Raw genomic sequence first — 27238 nt, 5'->3', positions numbered from 1 at the left:
GTTACATGGGCACATTGTCATGCCTGAGTGCTGAACAGCATCACTACCTGAAAAGAGCTATGAGCTCGTGAAAGACCCATTCTTTTTGGAAGTTGTGTAACTTGGCGTCAGTTTCAAGCCATTGAAATATTATCTTTGCCAGGAGGTCTGGGCCTAACCAGAGGGCACAGTGCCATACAGGGTTAACACAAACCTATGTTAGTGCCTGATTCTGATAAAAATTTACGAACATACTGTTTAAGAGCTTCTGAATATTTCAAGAAAGAAGAAATGGGCATCAGGTGTCCAAATGGGCTCCTTTAGATCAACTCGGAGAGAGGCATCTAATCTCTTTTGTGATGGGTTTACTAGACTTGTAGAGAATAAAGGAGATGGTATATGTGGAAAGAAATTTGACAAAAAGTCTCCTGATACCCTCATAAACAAATGTAAAGAGCTAGAGAGATTTTTATAGCTACCCAAACAATGTTGATTAACGTATCAGTGCCATCCTGAGAGATGTCTCCCTGCAACAAATGCTGAGGGGGAATGCTTGGTCTTATTTTGTGCAACATTTTGATTAACAACTTGGATAAAGACACAGATGGCATGCTTATCAAATTTTGGGATGATATAAAGCTGAGAGTTATAGCTAATATATGAGATGTCAGAGTCAAGATTTAGAGCCCTTAATAAGCTGGAATAATGAGCTGCAACTAAGAATATAAAAAGGAATACAGGTAAAAGTGCAGTTCTGCATTATGGTACCCAAAGGGCAGTTGAACATATATACTCAGAATGGGGGTTACAAAACTTTATAGCAGTTCTTAAAAAACAGACTTCAAGAGTTTTTTTAAGCTGCACACTGAAAATGCATCAATAGTTATTATATAAATTAAAGTATACATTTTATTTATTTTAATGTAAATGTCATCTACTGAGCAGTGTTTGAAGAGATTTATAAAACATGCACAAAAGCAGTATCGAAATGGCCTAAAAAAGTAGAAAAATAGGTGGGGCGTGGAGGCTCATGCCTGTAATCCCAGCACTTTCACAGGCCGAGGCGAGTGGATCACTTGAGGTCAGGAGTTCGAGACCAGCCTGGCCAACATGAAGAAACCCCGTCTCTACAAAATATACAAAAATTAGCCAGGGATGGCACATGACTGTAATCCCAGCTACCTGGGAGGCTGAGGCAGGAGAATCGTTTAAACACAGGAGGTGGAGATTATAGTGAGCAGAGATCACGCCGCTGCACTCCAGCTCGGGCAACAGAGCAAGACTCCATATCAAAAAAAAAAGAAAAAAAATACGATATTGCAAATATTGTATTCCTATTGGTTCGAGAGACATTTTTGAGCATCTTTTCTGTCCAAAAGAGTGTTCTTTGCCTATTATACACCTACTTATCCTTCACTTTTTAGATCACATTTTCTTCCCTAGAGTGGTCTTCCCTGATTCCCCAACTTAAATAATGTCCCCCACCTTGTTATTATCTTATAGCGCCCTGCTCCTTTTTGCACTTAGGGCTATTTGAAATTACATATTCTGTGTATATACTTTCTTAATATCTTCCTCAACTACTAGACTGTACAGAGATCACATCTGTCTTGTTTAATACTATATAGCCAAGGCATAGCAGAGGTTTTGGCATCTAGAAGGTATTAAATAAATATGTCTTATGTTAATGAGTAAATGAGCCAAGAATTAGACGCTAACAATCTAGAAAGGGAGAAAGACAAGCAAAGAGACAAAGTCTAATATAAATAATATTCTTCATTAGTGTCTGTCTAAATTTCTGTAAGAGTATAGAAACAGACTGGTGAAGTTGAGGAAAAGGCTTCTTGAAGAAACTAACTTGAGTTAGGGCTTAAAATTGAGTAGTAGTCCACCTTAAAAAGAAAAAGACATCAAATTGAGGAAGGAACACAGGCAAAGAAATGGAATCCTGGAAGGACAGAAGACACGTGGGGAACAGTGAGAGGAAGTCCATATGGTACATGAAATGTGTGGTTGAAAATGACATTGGGACACTATGTTCCCTTTACTACCATTTAAGTGTTTAGTGGCCAAATGGAAACATCCTAGGAAAACATGAGCACAGGAACGAAAGGGGCTAGAAACAGTCATATGAGTCAGAAAACAAAAATCCTGGATATTTAGCCTGAAGAGTAAAACATTTATAAGTGCAGGAAGCATTATATATTTTTTCAAATTTGTGAAATCCTCTTATGCCGACAATTTTTATTTTTTATTTTTATTTATTTTATTTCTGAGACGGAGTCCCGCTCTGTCGCCAGGCTGGAGTGCAGTGGCACGATCTTGGCTGACTGCAACCTCTGCCTCCCAAATTCAAGCGATTCCCCTGCCTCAGCCTCCCGAGTAGCTGGGACTACAGGCAGACACTGCCACGCCCAGCTAATTTTTTGGGTTTTAGTAGAAACGGGGTTTCACCATATTGGCCAGGATGGTCTCAATCTCCTGACCTTGTGATCCACCTGACTCGGCCTCCCAAAGTGCTGGGATTACAGACATGAGCCACTGCGCCTGGCCGCTGACAAGTTTTTAATTTTTTTTTTTTAAATTAAATGAAGTTAATTTGAACCAATGAATGGAAGGAACTGTTTTAGACTTTAAATATAAAGATCTTTCCAATTTTAGAGTAGTTCAGCTGAATTTTGCAGTGGTAACAAGCTCTTAGTCAGGGAGGAGGTTTAAGCAGATTCTTCCATAACTATCTCAAATAAAAATATTTCTTAGAGTTTTTCTGAAGTTATCTCTTCCCGTTGTCAACATCGTTCTTATCACCTATAAGCTATTCCAAAAGCTCTATCTATTCCAAATCTAAAATCACAGAAATTTCTTTCTCCTGACTTCAATAAAATATCTTAGTTGTGTTTTCTTCATAACCACTCGAATGAGGACTAAGCTCTAATTTTTTTTATCTTGCCCAAAATCCTATCTATGGGGTCCGGGGTGTCATAATCTACAAAACATAATTTCTCATCAGATAGGTTTTATTTAACCCTTTATATTGTGATTTACTTTCCAATCTTACTCTGGCATAACATTACAAGTCAAGGAAGAAAATCAAAATATTTTATTCCAAAACATGTTTCTCTGCCATGTCTTGAAATGGCCCTGCAAAGCCATCTTTTGTGGGGAAAATTTGCATCTATAAAAAATCTTTATTAACATAGCTAGATCTTTTCCTTCCAGACCCTCCCAATCCTAAAGAGATTAACTAAAATCTGAATAGGAAACATTTGCCATCTATTGTCTTTAAGGGCAGCCACTATAAGACTTCAAAAGAACCGTGGTCTCTACCATCTTTTATCTTAACCTGAACATTCCCTTTCTGTCAATTCCAGGTCTTTAGACAAACTGAACCAAATGTCAACCAGAAAATATTTCAATTCACCTATAGCCTGGAAACTCCCTCCCCCTGCTTTGAGTTGTCTCACTTTCTAGATCAAACCAATGTATTTCTTAAGTGTATTTGTTGTCTCATGCCTCTCTAAAATGTATAAAACCAAGCTGTGCCCTGACCACCTTGGGCACATGTTCTCAGAATCTCCCAAGGGCTGTGTCATGGGCATGTTCACTCTTGTTTGGCCCAGAATAAAACTCTTCAAATACTTTATAGTTTGACTCTTTTTGTCGACACTAATAATTGTTCTGCTCAGTCCTCCAACCATCCAGAACCGAGTTCTTTGTTTTCCTCTCACCAGCTGGATATTTACCCGTGTTAATGTCATCAACCATCCCTAGCTCACTTTTCTACCTTATTCTGGATTCCTCTGCATTTCCGCACCTCTGGTCAGTGTCTTCCCTCCCCATCCCTATGGTTGCTGCCTTGTCTCACACTCTCCAGGACCAATGTCACTCTCTCCTGGCTGGTTTCTCTATCTTTAATTTCATTCGAATCCAGCCTCAACCTTGAAGTCAGAGTTACCTTTCTGAAATAAACATGGCATCCTATCACAGCCCTGGCTAATGCCCCAGCTTTCTAAAGTGGCAATGTCTTGACAGCTGGGGATATGAAGAATCACTGAGAGAGAGAAAGGTAAGTTAGGGCCAGGGCCCTTGAGTTTCTTTCACCCTCAGGCAGGAGATTTTATCCATGGGGCAGCCCTTGGGCAATTCCTCTTCTGATGGGTATGCTAAAGAAACATTGTTGGGTAAATGTACTTTTACTTCACCAGAGTAAAGAGTGAAGAATTACTGGCCTAAAGCTGAGTTTTGCAGACATCTGAAGCTATTTCTCAGAGCACAGTCCATTTCAAAATTTAACATGTGAAATGTTGTGTCTCTTTCAGTTCATATAGTTTATATCCTGTAAGCATAAGGAGGTTATGCTTAGTTTATGTTGATATGTACTGAAGTAATATTTTAAATCAAAATAAATTTTTTTGAGTCAGGGTCTTGCTCTGCCACCCAGGCTAGAGGGCAGTGATATGATCACGGCTCACTGTAGCCTTGAATTCCTGGGCTCAAGTAGTCCTCCCACCTCAGCTTCCCAAGTAGCTGGGACCACAGACATGCACCACCACACCCAGCTAACTTCTTTTTAAAATTTTTTTGGAGGTGAGGTCTCCTTATGTTGCCCAGGCTGGTCTCAAAATCCTGGGCTCAAGAGATCCTCCTACCTAGGCTTCCCAAAGTGCTGTGATTACATGTGTGAGCCACTGCACCTGGCCATACTTAAGTAATTTTATCATAAAAATCGTTTTGTTAACACTAGGCTTCTGTCAGACATGAATCTCTTTAAAAAATAAGGTGAAACTTTACTCAAATTCAGAAAAAAATAAAACCAACTCAAATAACAAAGCTTCTTTAGCACGACAGTTCCTAAACAGCTTATCTCCAATCCACATTTCTAACCTAGTCTTCTATCACCTACATATACCCTAATCACACAGCACTAGTCAATATTGCCAAACAACAATGCACTCTCATTCTTCAAAACTCAGATTAAATATTCCTCTACTCTGAGATGCTGTTTAAAAACCTAAAGCCACACCAGAATTTCCCAGTGTCTAACCAGAATGCTTTATTCAAATTTCTCTTTTGGTATGTTTTACATTTAATTAATTTACATGTCTATTCCTGTCATAAGTGATTCTCCAGAAAATCCTTTAAATGAATCAAAATTCATAGTGCCAATATTTTATAAATGTGTGTGAATGTGTGTATACGTGTGCATATATACACACATAAATAATATGACTATATGCATACAGATATGTTCATATATATATTTGCATTCAACTATTCTTTTGAATTGTCATTCTTTGCTAATTAGATCTTAAATTGACTTAATTTTTCACAGCTTTACTGAGATATAATTCATGAATTTAAAATGTAAAGCACAATGTTTTTCATTATATTCACAGAATTGTACAACTATTACCACAATTTGACAATAATCACCCACAAAAGAGACCCTATATCCATTGGCAGTTTCTCCCCATTCTTCCAGTCCTAAGCAACCACTAACCAAATTTCTGTCTCTATAAATGTCTTAGTCCATTCCTGCTGCTATAACAAAATACCTTAAAATGGGTAATTTGTGAACAACAGAAATTTATTTGTAACAGTTCTGGAGACTGGGAAATCCAAGATCAATGTGCTGGCATACTTGGTGTCTCGGGATGGTCTTTTCTTCATACAGTAACTTTTAGCTTTCTCCTTACACAGCAAAAGGGGAAAAAAGTAACAAGCAGGCTCCCTCGATCCTGTTTATGAGGGCATTACTCCCATGAAGTAATTCACCTCATGAAGGTGGAGTCCTCATAACTCAATCACTCCTAAAGGTCCCACTCATGTACTATTACATTGGGAATTAAGTTTCAATATATAAATTTTGGAGGGACATACACCTTCAGACCATAGCAGTCAATTAGCCTATTCTGGACATTTCATGTAAATAGAACCGCATACTACTTGGTCTTTTGTGACTGGTTTCTTTTGTTTAGTATAGTGAGGTGAAGATTCATCTATGTTGTAGCTGGTATTAGTACATCATTCTTTTAATTGCCAAATAATATTGCTTTATGGAGAAACTATACATTTTATTTATCCATTTGTTAGCAGATAAAAATTGGGTTGTTTTCACTCTCCTGCTATAAAGAGTAACACTACTAAACACTGGTGTACACATTTTTATGTGGATGTGTGTTTATTTCTTTTGGATATATTGTTCATCTCTGTTGGGTCATATGGTAATTCTATGTTTATTTTTGTGAGGAACTGATGATTTTTCAAAGCAGCTGAATCATTCTGTATTCTCATGAGCAATGTATGAGAATTCCGAATTCTTCATATCCTCACCAACACCTGTTTTTGTCTTTTTGATTACAGCCATTCTAGTGGGTATGAATTAGTATCTCATTGGGCTTTGGTTGGTAGTTCCTTAATGACATGATGTTGAGTATCTTTTCATGTGTTTGCTGGCCATTTTTGTATTGTCTTTGAAGAAATGCCTACTTAAATCCTTGGATCATATATCAAGAATAAAAGGACAAATACCTTTTATTTGTTGTCTTGTAAGAATTCTTTATATATTCTGCATACAAGTCTCTTAGCAGATACATGATGTGCAAATAATTCTCCCATCCTGTATGTTGTCTTTACACATTATTTTTTTCAGTTTTATTCTGATATAATTGACAAATTAAAATTGTATATACTTAAAGTATAAAACATTATGTTTTGATATATCCACATATACTACAAAATGATTTCCAGCAAGCAAAATAACATATATTTCACCTCACATAGTTCCCTGGTTTTGTGTGTGTGGTGAGAATCCTTAAGATTTTCTCTCATAGAGAATTTCAAGTATATACTATTATTAACTATGATTGCCATGATGTACATTCAAGTACATTAGTTTTACAGAACTTATTCATCTCATTACTGCAAGTTTGTACCCTTTGATCAGCATTCCCCTAATACTCAACCCCTGGTAACCACCAGTCTACTCTCTGTTTCTATAAATTTGACTTTTTTATATTGTACATTAAGTGAGATCATGTAGTATTTGTCTTTCTGTGTCTGGCTTAATTCACTTAGCCTAATGTCAAGGTTCATCTAAATTGCCACAAATGGCAGGGTTTATTTTTTTTTTTCAGACTGAATAATATTTCATTACACACACACACAAGCACACACACAGACACACAAGCACATACCCCACACACTATAATTTATTCATTGTATCCATTCATCTGTCAACAGACACGTAAGTTGTTTTCATATCCTGGCTGTTGTGAATCACACTACAATGAACATGGGAGTGCAGACATCTCTTTGAGATAGTGATTTTATTTTATTTTTTTGGAAGGGAGAATTATACCATGAAGTTGGACTGCTGAATCATGTATTAGTTCAGTATTTAATTTGTTAAGGAAACCCCATACTGTTTTCCATAATGGCTAAGTCAATTTACATTCCCACGAGCCTTGTATAAAGAAAGGTTCTCTTTTCTTTACATCTCACCAACATTTGTTGCTTTTTGACTATTTAATAAAAGACTGTCTAAGGTGATATTTTATTGTGGTTTAGATTTCCATTTCTCTGATAATGAGTGATGTTCAGCAACTTTTCATATCCTTGTTGGCTGTTTGTATGTCTTCCTTGAAAAAAATGTCTACTAAGATCCTTTGCCCTTTTTAAAATTGGGCTATTTGTTTTTCACTATTGAGTTGTAGTAGTTTTTAAATATATTTTGGATATTAACCCATTATTGAATATATGGTATCCAAATATTTTTTCCAATTCCATGGGATGCCTCTTCATTTTATTGATGGTTTCTTTTGTTGTGCAGAAAATTGTAGTTTACATGGTCATTTATTTTTGCTTTTGTTGCTGGTATTTTTGGTATCATACCCAAAATATCATTGTCAAGACCAATGTCATGGATGTTTCCCTTATGTCTTCTTTGAGTAGTTATATTGTTTCAGGTCTTACATTCAAATCTTTAAATCATTTTGAGTTTATTTTGTGTATGATGTAAGATGAGGATTCAATTTCATGATATCCAGTTTATCCAATACCATTTATCCAAGAGACTCCCTTTTCCTCATTGTGTATTCTTGGTACCTTTGTCAAAGATTACTAGCACATACATTTATTTTCAGGCTTTATATTCTGTTCCATTATGTGTCTGTTTTTATGCCTGAACCATACTGCTTATGATGACTATAGCTTTGTAATATAATTTTAACTCAGGAAGTGTGATGGCTCCAGCTTTGTTCTTCTTGTTCAAGATTGTTTTACCTATTCAAGGATTCCTGTGGTTCCATATGAATTGTAGGATTATTTTTTCTATTTTTGTGAAAAGTGCCATTGGGATTTTGATAAGAGTTGCATTGAGTCTGTAGACGATTTTGAATAGTATAAAGATTTTGACAATATTGATTACTTTGATCTATGAACAAACAGCATAACTTTCCATTTATTATGTCATTTTCAAGTTGTTTCATTGATGTTTTATAGTTTTCAGCTTACAGATCTTCCACTTCCTTAATTTTATTCCTAAGTATTTTATTCTTAAAATGCTATTGTAAATGGGATTGTATTCTTAATCTCTTTATTGGACAGTTTGTTTCTAGTATATAAAACCACCACTGATTTTTGTATGTTGATTTTGTTTCCTGCAAATTTACTGAATTCATTTATTAGTTCTATCAGTTCTTTGGTGAAGTATTTAGGAAATACTATATATAAGATCAAGGTATCTGCAAACGGGGTCAATCTTTCTCTTTCTGTTTTTGATGCCTTTAACTTATTTTCTTGCATCATTGCTCAGGCTAGGATTTCTAGTACTATGTTAAGTAGAAGTGGCAAGAATAAGCATTCTTGTCTGGCTCCTGATCATACAGAAAAAGCTTTCAACTTTTTACCATTAAGAACAATGTTAGCTGTGGGCTTGTGATATATTGCCTTTATTGTGTTGACATACAATTTTTTAATATACAGTCATCCCTCAGAATCTACAGGGGATTCTATAGGGGATTGGTTCCAGCATCCTTGTGTATACCAAAATCTGTGGGTGCTCAAGTACCTGATATAAATGCCACAGTATTTGCATATAACCTACATATATCCTTCCATATATTTTAAATCATCTCTAGGGCCAGGCACAGTGGCTCACACCTGTAATCCCAACACTTTTGGAGGCTGAGGTGGGCAGATCACCTGAGGTCAGGAGTTTGAGACCAGCCTGGCTAACATGGTGAAACCCCACCTCTACTAAAAATACAAAAATTAGCTGGGTGTGGTGGTGCACGCTTGTAATCTCAGCTACTCAGGAGGCTGAGGCAGGAGAATCACTTGAACCTGTGAGGCGGAGGTTGGAGTGAGCGGAGACTGCATCACTACACTCCAGCCCCAGCAACAGAGTGAGACTCTGTGTCAAAGAAAAAATAAAATATAAAAATAAATAAATCATCTCTAGATTACTCTTAATACCTACTACAATGTAAATACTAAGTAAACAGTTATAGAATGTGGTTTTTATTTGACTATTTTTATTGTTGTATTATTTTTTAAAATATTTTTTATCTGTGGTGGGTTAAGTCCACTAATGCAGAACCTTTAAATATGGAGAGCCAACTGTACACAATTTATTGAGAGTTTTTATTATGAACGATGCTGAATTTTAACAAATATTTTTTCTTTATTGAGATGATCATATGATTTGGGTGCTTCATTCTGTTAATGTGATGTACTACATTTGTTGACTTTTGTAATTTGAAACATCTTTGCATCCCAGGGATAAATCTCACTTGATCATTGTATATGATCCTTTTAATGTGCTATTGAATTTGGTTTGCTAAAATTTTGTTGAGGATTATTGCATCTACGTTTATCAGGGCTATTGGCCTATAATTTTCTTTTCTCATAGTGTCCTTTTCTGGCTTTGGTATAAGGATCATGCTAGCCTCTTCAGTTATATATTCTTAATGGTATCTTTTACAGCACATGCATTTTTAATTTTGATGAACTACAATAAATTTTTTCTTTTGTTTCTAGTGCTTTGGGTGGTGTAGTATCTAAGAAGACTCTGCCTAGTCCAAATCTAGAAGATACGTTTTCTTATAATTGTTTTATAGTTTTAGCTATTACATTTAGGTCTATGATTCATTTTGTTAATTTTTGTTATGGTATAAGGAAAGAGTCAAGCTACATTCATTGGCACATAGACATTCAGTTGTTCCAGCACGATTTGTTAAAGAGATTATTCTTTCTTCATTGAATAGTCTTAGTGCCCTTGTTGAAAATCAAATCAAGTGACTGGATTAAGAAAATGTGGCACATATACACCATGGAATATTATGCAGCCATAAAAAATGATGAGTTCATGTCCTTTGTAGGGACATGGATGAAGCTGGAAACCATCATTCTCAGTAAACTATCACAAGGACACAAAACCAAACACCACATGTTCTCACTCATAGGTGGGAATTGAATAACGAGAACACTTGGACACAGGAAGGGGAACATCACACACTGGGGCCTGTTGTGGGGTAGGGGGGAGGGGGGAGAGATAGCATTAGGAGATATACCTAATGTAAATGACGAGTTAATGGGTGCAGCACAACAACATGGCACATGTATACATATGAAACAAACCTGCATGTTGTGCACATGTACCCTAGAACTTAAAGTATAATAAAAAAAATATATATATATATATAAAGAAAAATCAATTGAGTGTAAATGTAAGGGTTTATTTAAGAAATGCCAATTCTGTTTCATTAATCTATGTTTCTCCTTATGCCAGTACCACAGTGTCTTAATAACTGCAACTTTGCAGTAAGTTTCGAAATTAGAGAGTGTATCTCTTTCACCTTTGTTTCACCTTTTCAAGACTGTTTTGACTATTCTTGGTCTCTCTCATTTCCATATGAATTTCAGGATCAGTTTGTCAATTTATTCAAAAAAGCTAGCTAAGGTTTTGATATAATCTGAACTAAACAGATTAATTTGAGGACCACTGGCATTTTAAGATAACAATTCTTAACAATATTAAGAATTATCAGCCATTAACATAGCACATCTTTCCATTTATTTAGGTCTTCTTTAATCTTCCCCAACAACGTTTTATAGAGTATAATAAATAAAGTTTTCAGAGTATAATAAATTTCTTTTGTTAAATGGATTCTTAAGTCTTTTAGTCTTTTTGATGCTATTATAAATGAAATTATTTTCTTAATTTCATTTTCTGATTGTTCATTGTTAGTGTATAGACCTACAACTGCTTTGTGACCATCGTTCTCATACTCTGCAAACCTGCTAAATTCTTTAGCTCTAATAGCTTCTTTCTGAGGGTGGTTCTCAGTATTTTCTATTTATAAGTTTATCTTATTTGCCAATAGATGTAGTTTAACTCCTGGATTTTCAATATAGATACCTTTTATTTATTTTTATTGCCTAATTGCCATGGCTAAAACCTCCAGCATGGTGCTGAATAGAAGTTGAGAATACATTCTTGTTTTTTCCCTGATCTCAGGAAGATTGAACTATTTTTTCTTTAATCAAGGTAGAGAAAGAGTTACTTTGTAGCCCTTCAAAAGATACCTACTTGCTTTTATTTTTGAAGAAAAAATGAATAAATATTAATTTATTAATTAAAAACCATTTGTTTAGAAGTTCTGTTTACTTTCTTATTTAGGGTAAAATATATTCCATTTTATTCCAAACAGGTACGAAGAAAGCTGTACATGGATTTCATCATGGGTCCACAATTTATTCCCTGAGAAGGGTCAAAACACACACTGTTTCCTCTAGAAAGATTTTCCTATCAAATCCACACGGACCGGGCTATAAAGCCCTAGACATGTCTTCTCTCATTGTCCATTTTCAATCACCAATAAAGAAATCTTGATTCCATATTTGGGCATAATTCTGGATTAGAAATATAGAGTATATTAAACCATTTGACTGGTTGATGTCCTGAAATTTTTGTTTCAGTGTAATAAAAAACAAAATTAAAATATGGTCTGACTCAGAGGGAGGAGATATTCCTAAATTTGGAAGTCCCTAATATAGTCTTTTATTAGACTATGAATATGTTTAGAGGGTATGATTTGTTAATCTTTATAAACTGATATATAGGAAAGTGCCTGATGAAAACTATATGTTCCATTGATATTTGTTAAAAGTATAAATGAGTCCATGAGCAAATGAACCACTATTCCCAATGGATCCTTCCAGGGGGCTTCTTGAACAACATGAGCTCCTCAAACATTTTCAGTAGCTGAATTTTCTCTTCAAATGAGTATTCATCAGTAAGCCCTTGTCTCCAGCAATTGCTAAATAGGTTGGAATTAGAAAATACAACATACTAAATAAACAAGATAAAGCAAATATATGACCTGGAGACAAGGGGATGCCCAATACCCTGTAAAAAACAAACAAAAGTAAAAGGAAATACTAATTCTATATAATGTTGATCAAGGAAATACTCAAATCCCACATTTTCTTTCTTCATTGTAACATTTTTGATGACAATATTTTGCCTAATAGTTTTCCAGATAATTCAATTCAATAAAATTCACATAAAGTCCCCTGTGTAGATATTACACACGAGGAAAATAAGAAAATAACACTCTGCGAATGCTTCAAACCCTTGAACAAAGTTTCAAATTGTTTTTCACTGCACATCTTTCAGGAGTTTAGTTTCAAAAACATGACTGCCTTCTTAACATATTCTGGTAGGGTGAAAAACAGCCCCAAAGATTTTCAGGTTTTATTCCTTGGAATGGGCAAATGCTACCTAATAAAGTAAAAGAGATTTTGCAGATGTGATATTGAGATGGTAAGTGTGGTGTTACGATTTATATTGGTGTTCATCCAGGTTTCCTGGCTTATAACTCCCATAGTCCTTGATACAATCTTTTGTTACAATGTTGGGTGTGTTAGGCCTCAGGAAACAGAATCTCTCCAACCTTCTCCTACCCTCCTTTCACCTGCTCCAAGGCAGGAATCTAATCTTCTCCAAAATTTCTGATTGTGGGTGTTAAGACCCTCCCCAGAGAGGGTCCTGCCCTATACCCTGTGGAAGGAATGCTGACTTCATGAAAGTTCCATAAAAACTCAACAGGACCAGGTTCAGGGAGCTTCCAGATAGCTGAACATATGGAAATTCCTAGAGGGTGGTGTGTCCAGGGAGAGCATGGAAGTTCTGTTCCCCTACCCCCATGCCCCTCTTGTCTCTTCATCCGTATCCTTTAGAATAAGCCAATAAATGTAAGTAACTATTTCCCTTAGTTCTGTGAACTACTCCAGCAAACTAATCAAACCCAAAAAGGGAGTCCTGGGAACCCCAACTTGAAGCCAGTTGTTCAGAATTTTCAGAGGCCCAGAGTTGCAACTGGTGCCCGGAGGTATGGGAAGCAGCTTTGGAGTCTGAGCTGCCAACTTGTGGGATCTGATATTATCTCCAGATAGACAGTATTAGAATTGAATTGGAGGACAACCAACTGGTATCTGCTGCTGGGTGCATGGGGAAAACCTCCCACACATTTGTTCACAGAATTATTTTTCTGTGTTGATGATTGGTGTTGTGGTGGTGTGTGGGCAGAGGAAAAACACAGTCAGGGTGTTTTTCCCTGCACAGAAAGGTTATCCTAAATTGTCCACATAGGTCAGGTAGTTGTGTTTTTATAAGAAGGAGTCAAAAGGTTTGCTGCAGAAGAAGAACCCAATGTGATACTGAAGCCAGATGCTATGCCACCAGATTTAAAGACACAGGAAGAGGCCATGAGCCAAGGAATGCAAGGAATGCAACTCTAGAAACTGGAAAAGACCAGGAAAAGCTTTCTTCCAAAGCCTTTGGAGTGAGCATGACCCTGACTACACCTTGATTTTGACCTAGTGAAACAGATTTTGAACTTCTTACTTACCTTTGGAACTATGAGAGAATAACTGCATTGTTTTATGCCACCAATTTTGTAATTTTGATAAAGTAGTCATAGGGAACAAATTCACATATGTAAATTAAAATTAGTTATTCATAAACATAATTTACAATCTGTGTTTCGTGAGCCATTATTGAGTATGTGTGATGTGGTGACACTTTGCCAGCTGTTTGTGACAATAGAGTGATGAAGTGTTCATGGACCCTCTCTCGGGGGCACACAGCCCTCTGTGGCAGCATAGATTAGCAGTAAGATAGGTAAAATAGGAGAAGTATAGGACCAAGAACATATATCTTGCTAACAAACATTAAGCAGGCAAGCTCTGCTCCTAGTGGGTTCTAGGGGTTGGGGAGTGGGCAAAGGGTTGCCAGGCAAGACTGTCTGTGGTTTTTCAAAAAGGGTGACATTTCTAATACAAGTTCAGAAAGGTTATTAGGAGTCAACTAGAGAATTAAGTTGCAAATTAAATTAAAGTCACAGCAGGAGGAAAGTAGAGATGTACAGTAGGCAAAAGACCCCTGCCAGCAAATGGTATATATTGAGATATTCTAGAACCCAGGACTGCTGGAGTTCAGAGGGGGGTGGATGAAAGATGAGGCTTCAGGGATTAAACAAGGTTAAAATCAAAACCACAGTAGATATCATCTCACTCCAGTAAAAATGGCTTTTATCAAAAAGGGAATAACAGATGCTACTGCGGATATAGAGAAAGGGGAACCCTCATACACTGTTAGTGGGAATGTAAATTAGTATAATCATTATGAATAACAGTATGGAAGTTCCTTAAAAAACTAAAAATAGAACAACCATATTATCCGGCAATTCCAGTACTGAGTATACATCCAAGAGACATAAAGTCAATATAGCAAAGGGGTATCTATACTCCCACTATTTTCAATAGCCAAAATATGGAATCAACCTAAGTGTTCATCAGTGGATGAATGTATAAAGCAAATGATAATGACAGGAGGCAGACAAATCCTAGGCAGACAGGGACAGGTCCCCAGTGAAATCTAACCATCAAGCTGAAGACAAGCTGGGTTCCTGGGTAAATTCTCAGACCAGATTGAAAACCTTTCTGACTGTGTTCTGTGCTTTCCACCGATTGATCCCCACCCTTCACCTATTTTACATATACCTACCCTTTCCTAATTGGTTTTCTACACTGTTGTGCCCACCTTTGAGTGGTGCCTTTGTTTTAGCCTCTTTTTGCATACTCAGACCAATCAGTACACACTCCCCATTCTGAGCACATAAAAGCCCTGGACCCAGCCACAGTGAGGGAGAGATGACCTGACTTCAGGTGGGGGGCACCTTTGCATCCCATCTCTGCAGAGAGCTATTTCATCACCCAGTAACATTATTCTCTGTCCTTTTCACTCTTCGATTATCAGTGTATCCTCATTCTTCTTTGATGTAGGACAAGAACTCAGGACCCACCAAAAGTGGGGGCTGAAAGCTCAGTTGCAGTGGCTGCAGGATAAGCACAAGAGTACAAGCCAGGCACAGCCTGGCAGGCTGAGTAGATGAGGTGTCTCCTGCAGCAAAGCTGGCAAAGGGGCCAAGAAAAATCATGCATCAAAAATGTGGTATAGCTGGGTGTGGTGGTTCATGCCTATAACCCCAGCACTTTGGGAGGCCAACATGGGTGGATCACCTGAGGTCAGGAGTTCAAGACCAGCCAGGGAAACATGGTGAAACTCCATCTCTAGTAAAAATACAAAAATTAGCTGGGTGTGGTGGCAGGTGCTTCTAATCCCAGCTACTTGGAAGGCTGAGGCATGATAATCACTTGAACCCAGGAGACAGTGGTTGCAGTGAGCCCAGATCGCACCACTGCACTCCAGCCTGGGTGACAGAGCTAGACTCCGTCTTAAAAAAAAAGTGATATATATACACAATGGAATATTATTCAACCACTATACAGAATGAACTCCTGTCATTTGCAGCAACATTGATTGAACTGGAGGTCATTATGTTGAGTGAAATTAGCCAAGCATAGAAGTACAAATATCACATGTCCTCACTGATATGTGGGAGCTATAAAAGGAGATTCATAAAAATAGAGAGTAGATTGGTGATTACCAGAGGCTGGAAAAAATAGGAGAGATGAAGAGAGGTTGATTAACAGGTACAAATATATACTTAGGACAAAATAAAATCTGGTTTTCAATAGATCAGTAGAGTGACTCTAGTTAACATTAATCTATTGTACATTTCAAAATACCTAGAAGAGTAATTTGAATGTTTCTAGCATAAAGAAAAGATATTTAAGGTGATGAATATTCTACTTAACCTAATATGATTATATGAATGTTTCAAATTATCAATTGTATGCAGAAAATATGTAAATCTTTTATATTGATTTAAAAAAGGAGGGTAAAATCATGAAGGGCTTGTATCCCATTCTAAGGGGTCTGGGCAATGGGTTGCCATTTGAGGGTTTAAAATCTATGGGAGTGATAATCAGATTTGCCTTTTGGAAAGATTCCTCTCCTTAAAGTGGAAGAAAGGCTGGCAGGAAGAAGGACTGAGTGAGGACAGTGGATGGGCCACCACTGCAGTGAATCTACAAGAAATGTAAAGTAGCCTGAACTAAGGCAGAGCAATGGGGCTGGAGAAAAGTGGACAGATGAGAGAAACAGCTCTAAAGCAGCAATATTATATGAAGTTTATATCTATTGTCATGTTAAAACAAACAAAAATAGCAAAAGAGGCAAAATCACAACATGAAAACATAGAAACATATTCTTTATCTTATCAATGCAAATCTCCTTAGCCCAGACACTATTATTCTTCCCCAAGTGGTGAATTGAAGAGCCTTTTAATGTCTTAGTAAATAAACATAAAGGTGTAAAGGATTTAGGCAATGAGTCATTTGGCAAGAATTTCATATGATTAAAAAGTTTCTATTTCTTTCTGGGAGAGAGGGTATAATATAATTATTCAGTCCCTTCCATGAACTGGACTTATGCAGACTGCTCATAATAGATAACACATGTGTCCTGTCTTTGATATCCACAAATCTTTGCCAGGACATGTTGCGAGAAATCAGGGACCCCGAACGGAGGGACCGGCTGAAGCCATGGCAGAAGAACGTGGACTGTGAAGATTTCATGGACATTTATTAGTTCCCCAAGTTAATACTTTTATAATTTCTTACACCTGTCTTTACTGCAATCTCTGAACATAAATTGTGAAGATTTCATGGACACTTATCACTTCTCCAATCAATACCCTTGTGATTTCCTATCCCTGTCTTTAATCTCTTAATCCTGTCATCTTTGTAAGCTGAGGAGGATGTATGTTGCCTCAGGACCCTGTGATGATTGCGTTAACTGCACAAATTGTTTGTAGAGCATGTGTGTTTGAACAATATGAAATCTGGGCACCTTGAAAAAAGAACAGGATAACAGCAATGTTCAGGGAACAAGAGAGATAACCTTAAACTCTGACTGCCGGTGAGCCAAGCGGAACAGAGCCATATTTCTCTTCTTTCAAAAGCAAATGGGAGAAATATTGCTGAATTCTTTTTCTCAGCGAACATCCCTGAGAAAGAGAATGCATCCTTGAGGGTAGGCCTCTGAAATGGCTGCTTCAGGGGCGGCCATCTTTCATGGTTGAAGCTATAGGGATGAAATAAGCCCCAGTCTCCCATAGTGCTCCCAGGCTTATTAGGATGAGGAAATTCCCACCTATTAAATTTTGGTCAGACTGGTTGTCTGCTCTCAAACCCTGTCTCCTGATAAGACATTATCAATGACAATGCGTGCCCAAAACTTCATTAGCAATTTTAATTTCACCCCGGTCCTGTGGTCCTGTGATCTCGCCCTGCCTCCATTTGCCTTGTGATATCTCATTACCTTGTGAAGCATGTGATCTCTGTGACCCACACCCTATTTGTACACTCCCTCCCCTTTCGAAAATCACTAATAAAAGCTTGCTGGTTTTATGGCCCGGGGGGGCATCACAGAACCTGCCGACATGTAATGTCTCCCCTGGACACCCAGCTTTAAAATTTCTCTCTTTTGTACTCTGTCCCTTTATTTCTCAGACCAGCTGACAATTAGGGAAAATAGAAAAGAAGCTACATGACTATCAGGGGCAGGCTCTCCCAATAAGGACACTTTATATATAAAATGCTCTCTTAGGCCAGTTGCAGTGGCTCATGCCTGTCATTCCAGCAGTTTGAGAGGCCTTGGTGGGAGGATTGCTTGAGCCTAAGAGTTTGAGACCAGTGTGGGCAACATAGGGAGACCTCACCTCTGAATAAAATAAAAAATAAAAAAAAAAATTAGCCAGTAGTCCTAGATACTCAGGAGGCTGAGGCAGGAGGATCACTTGAGCTCAGGACTCTGAAGTTGCAGTGAGCTATAATCATGCTACTGTAATCTAGCCTGGGCTACAGAGGAAACTTTATCTCAAAAAAATAAAATAAAATAAAATAAAATAAAATAAAATAAAATAAAATAAAATAAAATAAAATAAAATGGTTAATTTTGAACCTAGACCTGGAATCAGAAAAAAAAAGCTCTTTTAATCACCCTGATTAATAAAGATGTAATTTTCAGTCCCAAGCATGTTCTCCCACCTCAGCCAAAATAAATTTGTTCATATAGAGTTGTAAGAGAAATATTTCAATTATGTAAAATTCAACACATATACAGCAAATCTAAACCTTCTATATGCATTAATATTAAATTCACTTTTCCAGTGATTGCAAACATGTAAATATTTATTTCTTAAATCCGAAAAGAGATTCTTTAGATTATGATTATTATTTTGCTTTGTCTTCTATCTATACCTACTTATATATTACAGTAAATTAATGAAATTATAATTGTTAAGTTGCAAATGCTAAATTATATGTGGATGATATATAATGAAATAATTGCCTATCAAATCAATTATAATTTATCTGGAATCAGAGAACAGATTACATTTTCATTTCATAATTTGATGAATGAAAGCTTATTCACATTTTTGTCACTGGATCACCTGAAAAATCATTCCTTCTGCATTCTTCCATTGTTTCAAAAACATTGCTTATCCACTAGTAGCAATGCAGTTTCATTTCCTCTATTCCCAAACTATACATCGAGGGCAAAACAGAATAAGGTTTTCTGTGCTCTTTGTCTCTGTGTTACACAGGTGGCTTCTCTATAGATCTGCTTTTGTTATACACAGCTGTTCTACCCAAAGGGCTGTTAAATCATGTGCATACACTGCACACACACTTCAGAACTTGTATATGGGCATATGTGTGTTGACTCTTGTCTAAACTAGCCTTTCCATTCATTCAGCCAACAGATACTGAGAGCCTGTGTGGGGCCAGAGCCTGTGATAGGTATTGGGGATGGAGAAATAAACATGACACAATCATGAATTTCAATGAATTTTCAATTTAGTAAGAGAAATAGAGATCTACATGGATTTTTTAAATAAAGTTAAATGTAGTGTTACAAAGAAACACAAGAGTGGAAGAAGGGGAAATATTTCCTGCAATGGGTAGCACCTGATCTTAACCCAGAGAATGAAGAGTCCCATGACAGGACGAAAAAGGGCATGCCAGGTAGAGTACATCCTCATGGAAGTCCTCGAGGGTCCAGCTGAGGAGCTGCTACATAAAGAGACCAGGAAAGACTGCAAGCAGGCCTATGGCTTGGACACATTTTCGTGTCAGTATGATGGCTGATGGCTCCTAGCATGACAGATATCAGGTGGATAAGTCAAGACAGAATAGCATAAGATCACCATATGCAGAAGATAGCAAAAGGAAAGGAAAAGACGAGACATACTTTGGAGACAAAACTACCAGAACCCGATGATTCAGTCATGTTTTCCAAAATATGTTTTGAATGTCTATGAAATTTCTGACACTGTAGGTGTTGTGGATACAGCAGTCGAAAATAAATAAAAGACTTTTAAAAAGTTTCCACTCTCCTAGAACTTTACAATCAACTGCAGGGAGAGACAATAAGCACTCATTTCTAAAAAGTAAATATATAATGTGTCAGTTGGTGATTAAGTGCTATGAAAAAACATAAAGACTGGCAAGGGAAATAGGAAGTGATGAGGTGGATCAATTATCAGAGGAGTCGGAAAGACTTGATAGGAGGGGATATTCAGTAGAGACCCGAATGAAAGGAGAGATGAAGGCAGAGCCCGGGAGAGATAAAATTCAGTGTATTGGCATACTGGAGTACTTTTTTGTCCTGTTCTTTGAAAAACAAAAAACAAAAAACAAACAAACAAACAAACACTGATATAAGAAACATGGTTGGAAGTGGCTCACCTCAAGAATCTTAATTTTGTCATGGGATATTTTGTTGCCCAATTTAGGTAGTACCATCATTGGACCTGTTGTCACACAGATGGAGACGACGCCATGCACTTTTGCATCAGGCAGTGATGAAACTCATTAAGAGCCAATAGGGGCTGACAAAACATAGAGACAAACTCCATTTTAAAGTTTTTTAAAAAATAAATTGCAATTTTAATATTTCTCCTCATTGTGATACTCCCAAAGCCAAGCAGACTTGGCTGTGATTATCTGTGGTTTGAGTTATCCATGGAATCCATTAGTATGGATAACTCAGAATTTATGGAGTTGTGTTCCCACAGTTATGTGTATCCAACAGGGGCCATATAGAACACATTATGCTTGACGAGGAGTAATTATCCTCATGAAGAAGTCTCCCTGATATCATTGTAGGGAATCCTGCTCATGTCTAAAATGCAAATGGGAGACAAAGTCCAAGTAAAGATTTAAAAGGGGGAAGCACTTACCATTCTTATTGGGAGATCCAGATTTAGGTCATTATCCTATGCCACAGTTTGCCCATGATAATAATTTTTTTTTTTTTTTTTTTGAGACAGGGTCTTGCTCTGTCACCCAGGCTAGAGTGCAGTGGCATGATCTTGCCTCACTGCAACCTCCACCTACCGAGTTCAAGTGATTCTCCCACCTCAGCCTCCCAAGTAGCTGGGATTACAGGCGCCTGCCACCACACCTGGCTAATCTTTGTATTTTTAGTAGAGATGGGGTTTTGCCATGTTGGCCAAGCTGGTCTTGAACTCCTGGCCTCAAGTGATCCACCTGCATTGGCCTCCCAAAGTGCTAGGATTACAGACATGAGCCACTGCACCTAACCTATAATGTAATTCTTAATAGTGAGCTAATTCATATACATATATATGTATACTTAGAGGCAGGGTCACATTCTTTCACACAGGCTGGAGTGCAGTGACACAATCATGGCTCACTGAAGCCTTGATCTCCCACAAACTCAAGTGATCCTGCCACCTCAGTCTCCCAAATAGTTGGGACCACAGATGCATGCTACCATGCCTGGCTAATTTTTTATTTTTTCTAGAGGCAAGGCCTCCCTATGTTGACGAGCCTTGTCTCAAACTCTTGGGCTCAAGCAATCTTCCCGCCTATGCCTCCCAAAGGGCTGGGATTACAGGCATGAGCCACAGTACCCTACCCCAATTCACAGATGGATATATATATATATATATATACACATATATACATATATATGTATATATATACACATATACATATATATACACATATATATGTATATATATATACACATATACATACATACTCACACTAAGTCTTTATTAGTAACCATTAAAAGATTTTTTTTTCCTTTGATAGACAAGCATATGTCATATCCCTAGAGGTGACACAATAAGGTATTTTCACTTGCTATTTTTTTAAAAAAACCTTTTTTTGAAAATATATACTGTGAAAGTAGCTTAATACAAGTACCATAAAAGTGATGAGGCTACAGTAAATTTTGATTAAAGCACGATTTTCATTTGGTGAAAGTCTCTTAGATTCCCTAATAGCTTTTGCTATGACATTGCAAATTGGTTGAATTACAAATGTCTCCTCTTGTTTCAAGATGTTTTCGTTTCTAACCTGAAATGATTCTTTTCTAAATTAAAAAACCCTCCACAAATTCATGCAAAATTAGGGATGAATGACAGATAACATATAGAAAAGACGACTTGCATTTGGAATAATCTTGTCAATTCTACCTCTAAATTACATCTTAAAATTACTCTGTATTTCTTTATTGCCACCACCCTAGTCTAACCTACCATCATGTCTTTCCTTGATTAACTACAGGAGTTTCCCAGCAGCTTCCTTCCCCCTTTTAAGACAGTTTGTAGACAGCAGTCAAAAGTGATCTTTAAAATCTCTAAATTCGCTAACATTACTCACCCCACTTCCAAGCTGATGACTGCAGTTAAATTATATCCATATTCCTTGGCTTGTCTCACAAGATTCCACATATTTCTTCAACTTCACCTCACACAGCTCTCTCCTCACTCTCTATGCTCAAACCACAGGGTTTTCTTTTTATCCAAAACATCCTTCCTAGCTTTTATCTTCTGGACACCCCACTAACTAAAACAACCTTGTCATGTGCTTTGTACATCTGCCTCCTTCTTACCCTTCATATCTTAGATTTATGTCATTTCAGTGAAGGCTTCCCTAAAGTCTATCAAAAAATTTTCTATTCGGCATCCTCAGAGCTAATCAAAACTTGAAATTCTTTTTATGTATTTGTTTTATTTCTATCCCCCACTGGACAGTAAACTCCACAAGTTTCTGACTTCCCCTTAACTGTACACTCAAGTTATAGATGTCCAGGTACATAGCAGATGGTCAATAAAAATGTTTTGTTCAAATGAATGAATAAACCAATGCACACATACAAGCTAAAAAACAAAGATTACAGCACCTTAAAATGGGTCCATTACTTTCTTGTGATGTATTTAATGTTTCTGAAAGTCAAATCACTTAAAAAATTAATGTAGACTAATCTAGGAAGCCTATATAAAGCAATGGGAGTATTAATTTAAAAGTCGTTAAATTTCATTGTATAATGATATGGGTATATCTAAATAAAGATAGCTAGTACACTGGCAATAAAGAAGAACTATCATTTACTTAGCTTGTACATTATAATTGAATTTGATTTTCTGGTATTACTGAGAATGTTTATTAGTACACAAAACCTTGATGACTAAGACCAAAATCTACCCATTTGTTTCTAGACTTGTTCATTCTTTTTAAAAAACTAGTAAAAAAAAAAAGAAAGAAAGAAAGAAAGAAAAACAGAGCAGGAAATTCAGAGGCTCCATTGTAACGATCGGTTTCAGCCTGTTTCACCAACTTTCACCCCAGCTGTATTTAACCTCCATTTCTTTTTGCATACACCCAGATCTTTCAGATTCTCCCAATTAAGGTTCAAAAACAGTATTTTCCCAGATTAACATCTGACAAAACTCTCTGAGATTATCTCTTGTTTTTTTCCTACAGTTTTATTCTATTAACTTGGGTATACTTAAACTTTATATAGTAAAACTTTTTTTTTTTTTTTTTTTGAGACAGAGTTTCGCTCTCGTTGCCCAGGAAAGAGTGTAATGGCACAATCTGGGCTCACTGCAACCTCTGCCTCCCAGGTTCAATCGATTCTCCTGCTGCAGCCTCCCGAGTAGCTGGGATTACAGGCATGCGCCACCACGCCCGGCTAATTTTGTATTTTTAGTAGAGACAGGGTTTCTCCATGTTGGTCAGGCTGGTCTTGAACTCCTGACCTCAGGTGATCTGCCTGCCATGGCCTCTCAAAGTGCTGGGATTATAGGCGTGAGCCACTGCGCCCAGCCTTTATATAGTAAAACTTTTAAAATCAATTTTTCATTGATTTTTTTGTCTCAATTATATTAGAAGACACTCAAGTTCTGATGCCTTCTATGTATATGGTCAGAGCACCAAAAAACAGCATGGAACATATTTGTTTGTACTTGGCTTTGGCTTTCTCAGTGAAGTGGAACAGCAGTGCTGACCACCAGTAAACAGGCGGCTAATAAACAAAGGTGAAGTAGAGAATGAAGTGAGTCAGGGATCCAACACCATCACATTCCAGATAATCATTGAGATCCAGATATATGCATTTCATCTGTCCATATTTTATGAGAGACAGTGGGTTATTGACAAAGAAGAACTGGAACAACTATTATAGAGCAGAGTATTAATTCTAGACCTGAGACAAACCTCCTGAGCTGTGTGTGAGTGTTCTCATCTGTTACTCTTATCCATCTCCTTACCAGAGCTGCTGCAGAAGGAGGGGTCAACAGGTCTTCCATTTTTATCAGAACAGGCTACTGCTCGAAAGCGCAGGCCTTCTCCACATTCTTTGGTGTCTCCTTGTACCCGCAGTCCTCGGTGAGGCTCCCTTCTGCCTTCTGGAAGAATGCAATCTGACCAGTTTCCATAAGGTTGGGATATAAATTCATCACAAGGACATAGTTCTGTCTCCACTAGAGGGTAAAGGTCAGCATCCTGGCATTTCTCCTTCTTTCTGCTTTTCCCTGTTCCAACAAGAGACATTGAGATATTAAATGCCTATCTGCTGTTTTACTAAAAGTCACTCACACTTTTGTATTTGTAAACTTTTAGAATATTAAATAAAATAAAGCCTTTGTTTTCTTCACTCTTTGGCCATGAAAGTAAATCTTGAGACAATGGAAACAACTCAGAACAACTGTGAAATTCAAGTTAATTTGAAAAAAGTAGAAAATGGTTTAATGTTTGAGAGTGGCATAAAATATTTAGAAGATGTTTGCTATAGCTAGAGAATTCCAGTTAATTTATTTAAAATTATTTTCTCTATAGTTTGCTGGAAAAAACATATTGATAACCCTGTCCCCATTCTCCTTGACTAATGATTGCCAGGGAACCAATGAAAGCATCTAAGTGGTTAACTCCCTCTCTTCTTAGTAGAGGTCTCTTGCAATGTGATGGACAAAGTTAAACTCATTTTGGTCTCTGCCATCAGGCAGGCAGCTCCCAAACATTTATAGAAACAATAAATTGAAATAAATGATCAAGTCATACTGGATAATTTAATCAGAGAAAAAGCTCTTTGATTTTGAGAGATTCTTCTAACTTAAGTATTCTGAAATATGACTTTATCTTACCAATTCACTTTGATAGACCTGTTAGTTGTGGTCCCAACTCTGAGTAAGACAATGCAGTGTCATTTTTCACAGCGGTAAACACTTGGTAATCATGTTTAGTGGATTCTAAATCAGCCTGTAACTTGATTCAACTTTTCTGTCAACACAATTCCTCTAGATTACTAAAAATTTTCCTAGATCTAATAATTTCACCTTTTGTTTTCTCATTAGTGAGTCATTAGCTAGAGTCATGGCTGGTTATAACATATATAGGCAGTTTTATTGGTCTATTTTCTGTGTTTATGGCTGTTCTGAAATGCCTGAAACAAGCTGATGCATGGGCTACTTTCTCATTGCCACATGGTTTGCATTACATACAATTCTAGAGTTGCTGATGGGATGATTGGCTCTATGGTCTGCCATGATGCTTATGTTTGCAATAAATAAGAATTTCTAGGCTGGGCATTGGGGCTCACACCTGTAATCCCAGTACTTTGGGAGGCCATTGCAGGATGATTACTTGAGATCAGGAGTTCGAGACCAGCCTGACCAACATAGTGAAACCCCATCTCTACTAAAAATACAAAAATTAGGTGTGTTGGCAGGTGCCTGTAATCCCAGTTACTCAGGAGGTAGAGGTAGGAGAATCACGTGAACCAAGGAGGCAGAGGTTGCAGTGAGCTAAGATCACATCACTGCACTCTAGCCTGGGCGACAGAGCAAGACGCTGTCTGAAAAAAGAAAAAAAAAAAAAGAATTTCTGCAGGACCTGAAGTTGAGCTGGTAGTAGATTCAGCTATACTTTTGATAGAAGGTATTCACTTGCCTCTACCATTAGGACACTAGAGTAAGTTTGAAAAGCACAGCCTCCAACACAGCCATGAAAATTTACTGGCTGAGAGATATATCAATAATTAGTGAGTGGCTCCTTCCTATTAGCATTTAGCAGGTTCAAGACCTCCCTTTTTTCAAACTTCCACAAAATATTGTTGAATCTCTCAGTCTTTATCTCTTTAGTTTCATTTCTCTTCTAAACCCACTTAACCCTGGATTCTGTCTACTTATTTCTGGAAACCACTGTTATCAAGCAACAAACAAACAACAACAAAAACAAGAAACAAAGCCAAAACCCTGGAATATCTTTTATTCCTTATCTTTCAGGTCTAATCACTCAATGATAGTTCAGACTATTGACTACACTTTCATTCTTGAAATATTCTTTCCAAGTTCCATTGTAACATATCTTTTTGTTCCTCGCCCTCACCCCATGCCCCCACCTCTCTCTTGCCATATATTATTTATTTTCACTTGGTGAACTATTTTTCTTCACTACCTCTCTTAAACTGATGGGGTTCTCCAAGGCACCATCTTAGGTTCGTCTCTCATCTGATCCTACAACTTCACCCATTTGAAGAGTATAAATTATCATCCATATTTCTTCAATTTTAAATGACTGTCTTCATCCAAGATTTCTTGCTCAAGTTTCTGATCCATAGACTGAAAAATCTACATCTAATGAACCAATCATACCCATTCTCTTTACATCACACTGTTTCTTTCTCCTGCGTTCCTCAATTCTACCAATATCACCAAGTTAAAAGTTGGAATGCCCTGAATTATTCTGTTGAACCCCCTACATCTGATTAATGACAAAGGTATATCACTTCAAATGCATAAAGATTCATTGCATCAGTCCATTTGTTTCCATTCCAATGGGTGTCACCCATATTTAGCCCCACCTGCAAATCTCCAGCTGAAATTACAGCAGATTCCTCCAAGATCTTGTTGCCGTCATACCTCACTACATTCAATCTGTCCACCACATTGCAGTCAGAGCCAGCTTTCAAAGTACAAATCTGATCAAATCACTGGTCTACTGAAAACTCTGCAGTGGCTTGCCATAGCACAGAATGAAATCCAGACTCCTCCCCTAGGGTCATCAAGGACCTATATGATTTGTACCCATTTGTATCTGCCTCTAGCCTACATTGTACCACTCTGCGTCTAGCATGTTACGATACAGTCATAGTAAGCCTCTTTCAGTTCCTAGAAATTACTCATTTTGCTTCTGGCCTTTGTATGTTTACTCCAGAAATTTCCACAATTTCTACCCTCCTTCCTCAGGCTAGCTAACGCCTACTTCTCCTTCAGATCAAAACTCATGGGTTACTCCCTCCAGAAAACCATCCTTGAACATGGAAGAATGGTTAGAGAAATGCAATGTTGCTGGCTTTGAAGATGGAGGGAGGGGAACATGAGCCAAGGACATGCACAGCCTCTACAAGCTTGAAAATGAAAGGAAACAATTATCCCCTGAAGCCTCCAGAAAGAAATGCAGCCTT

General features: G+C 37.3%; 1 protein-coding gene across 1 annotated transcript in view; it reads right to left on the bottom strand.

Annotated features, from left to right (window-relative positions):
• THSD7B (thrombospondin type 1 domain containing 7B) overlaps window positions 1-27238 on the bottom strand; it is a 1279053-nt gene that overhangs the window by 248332 nt on the left and 1003483 nt on the right. Inside the window, exon 20 of the mRNA XM_063631314.1 lies at window positions 24045-24308. Within this exon, the coding sequence (XP_063487384.1) occupies window positions 24045-24308 (264 nt within the window). The remainder of the gene's footprint in view (window positions 1-24044; window positions 24309-27238) is intronic.

This window comes from Symphalangus syndactylus, chromosome 22, assembly GCF_028878055.3.
Source record: "Symphalangus syndactylus isolate Jambi chromosome 22, NHGRI_mSymSyn1-v2.1_pri, whole genome shotgun sequence".
Classification (NCBI taxonomy): Eukaryota; Metazoa; Chordata; class Mammalia; order Primates; family Hylobatidae; genus Symphalangus; species Symphalangus syndactylus.
This window is presented reverse-complemented; position numbering and strand designations above follow the sequence as displayed.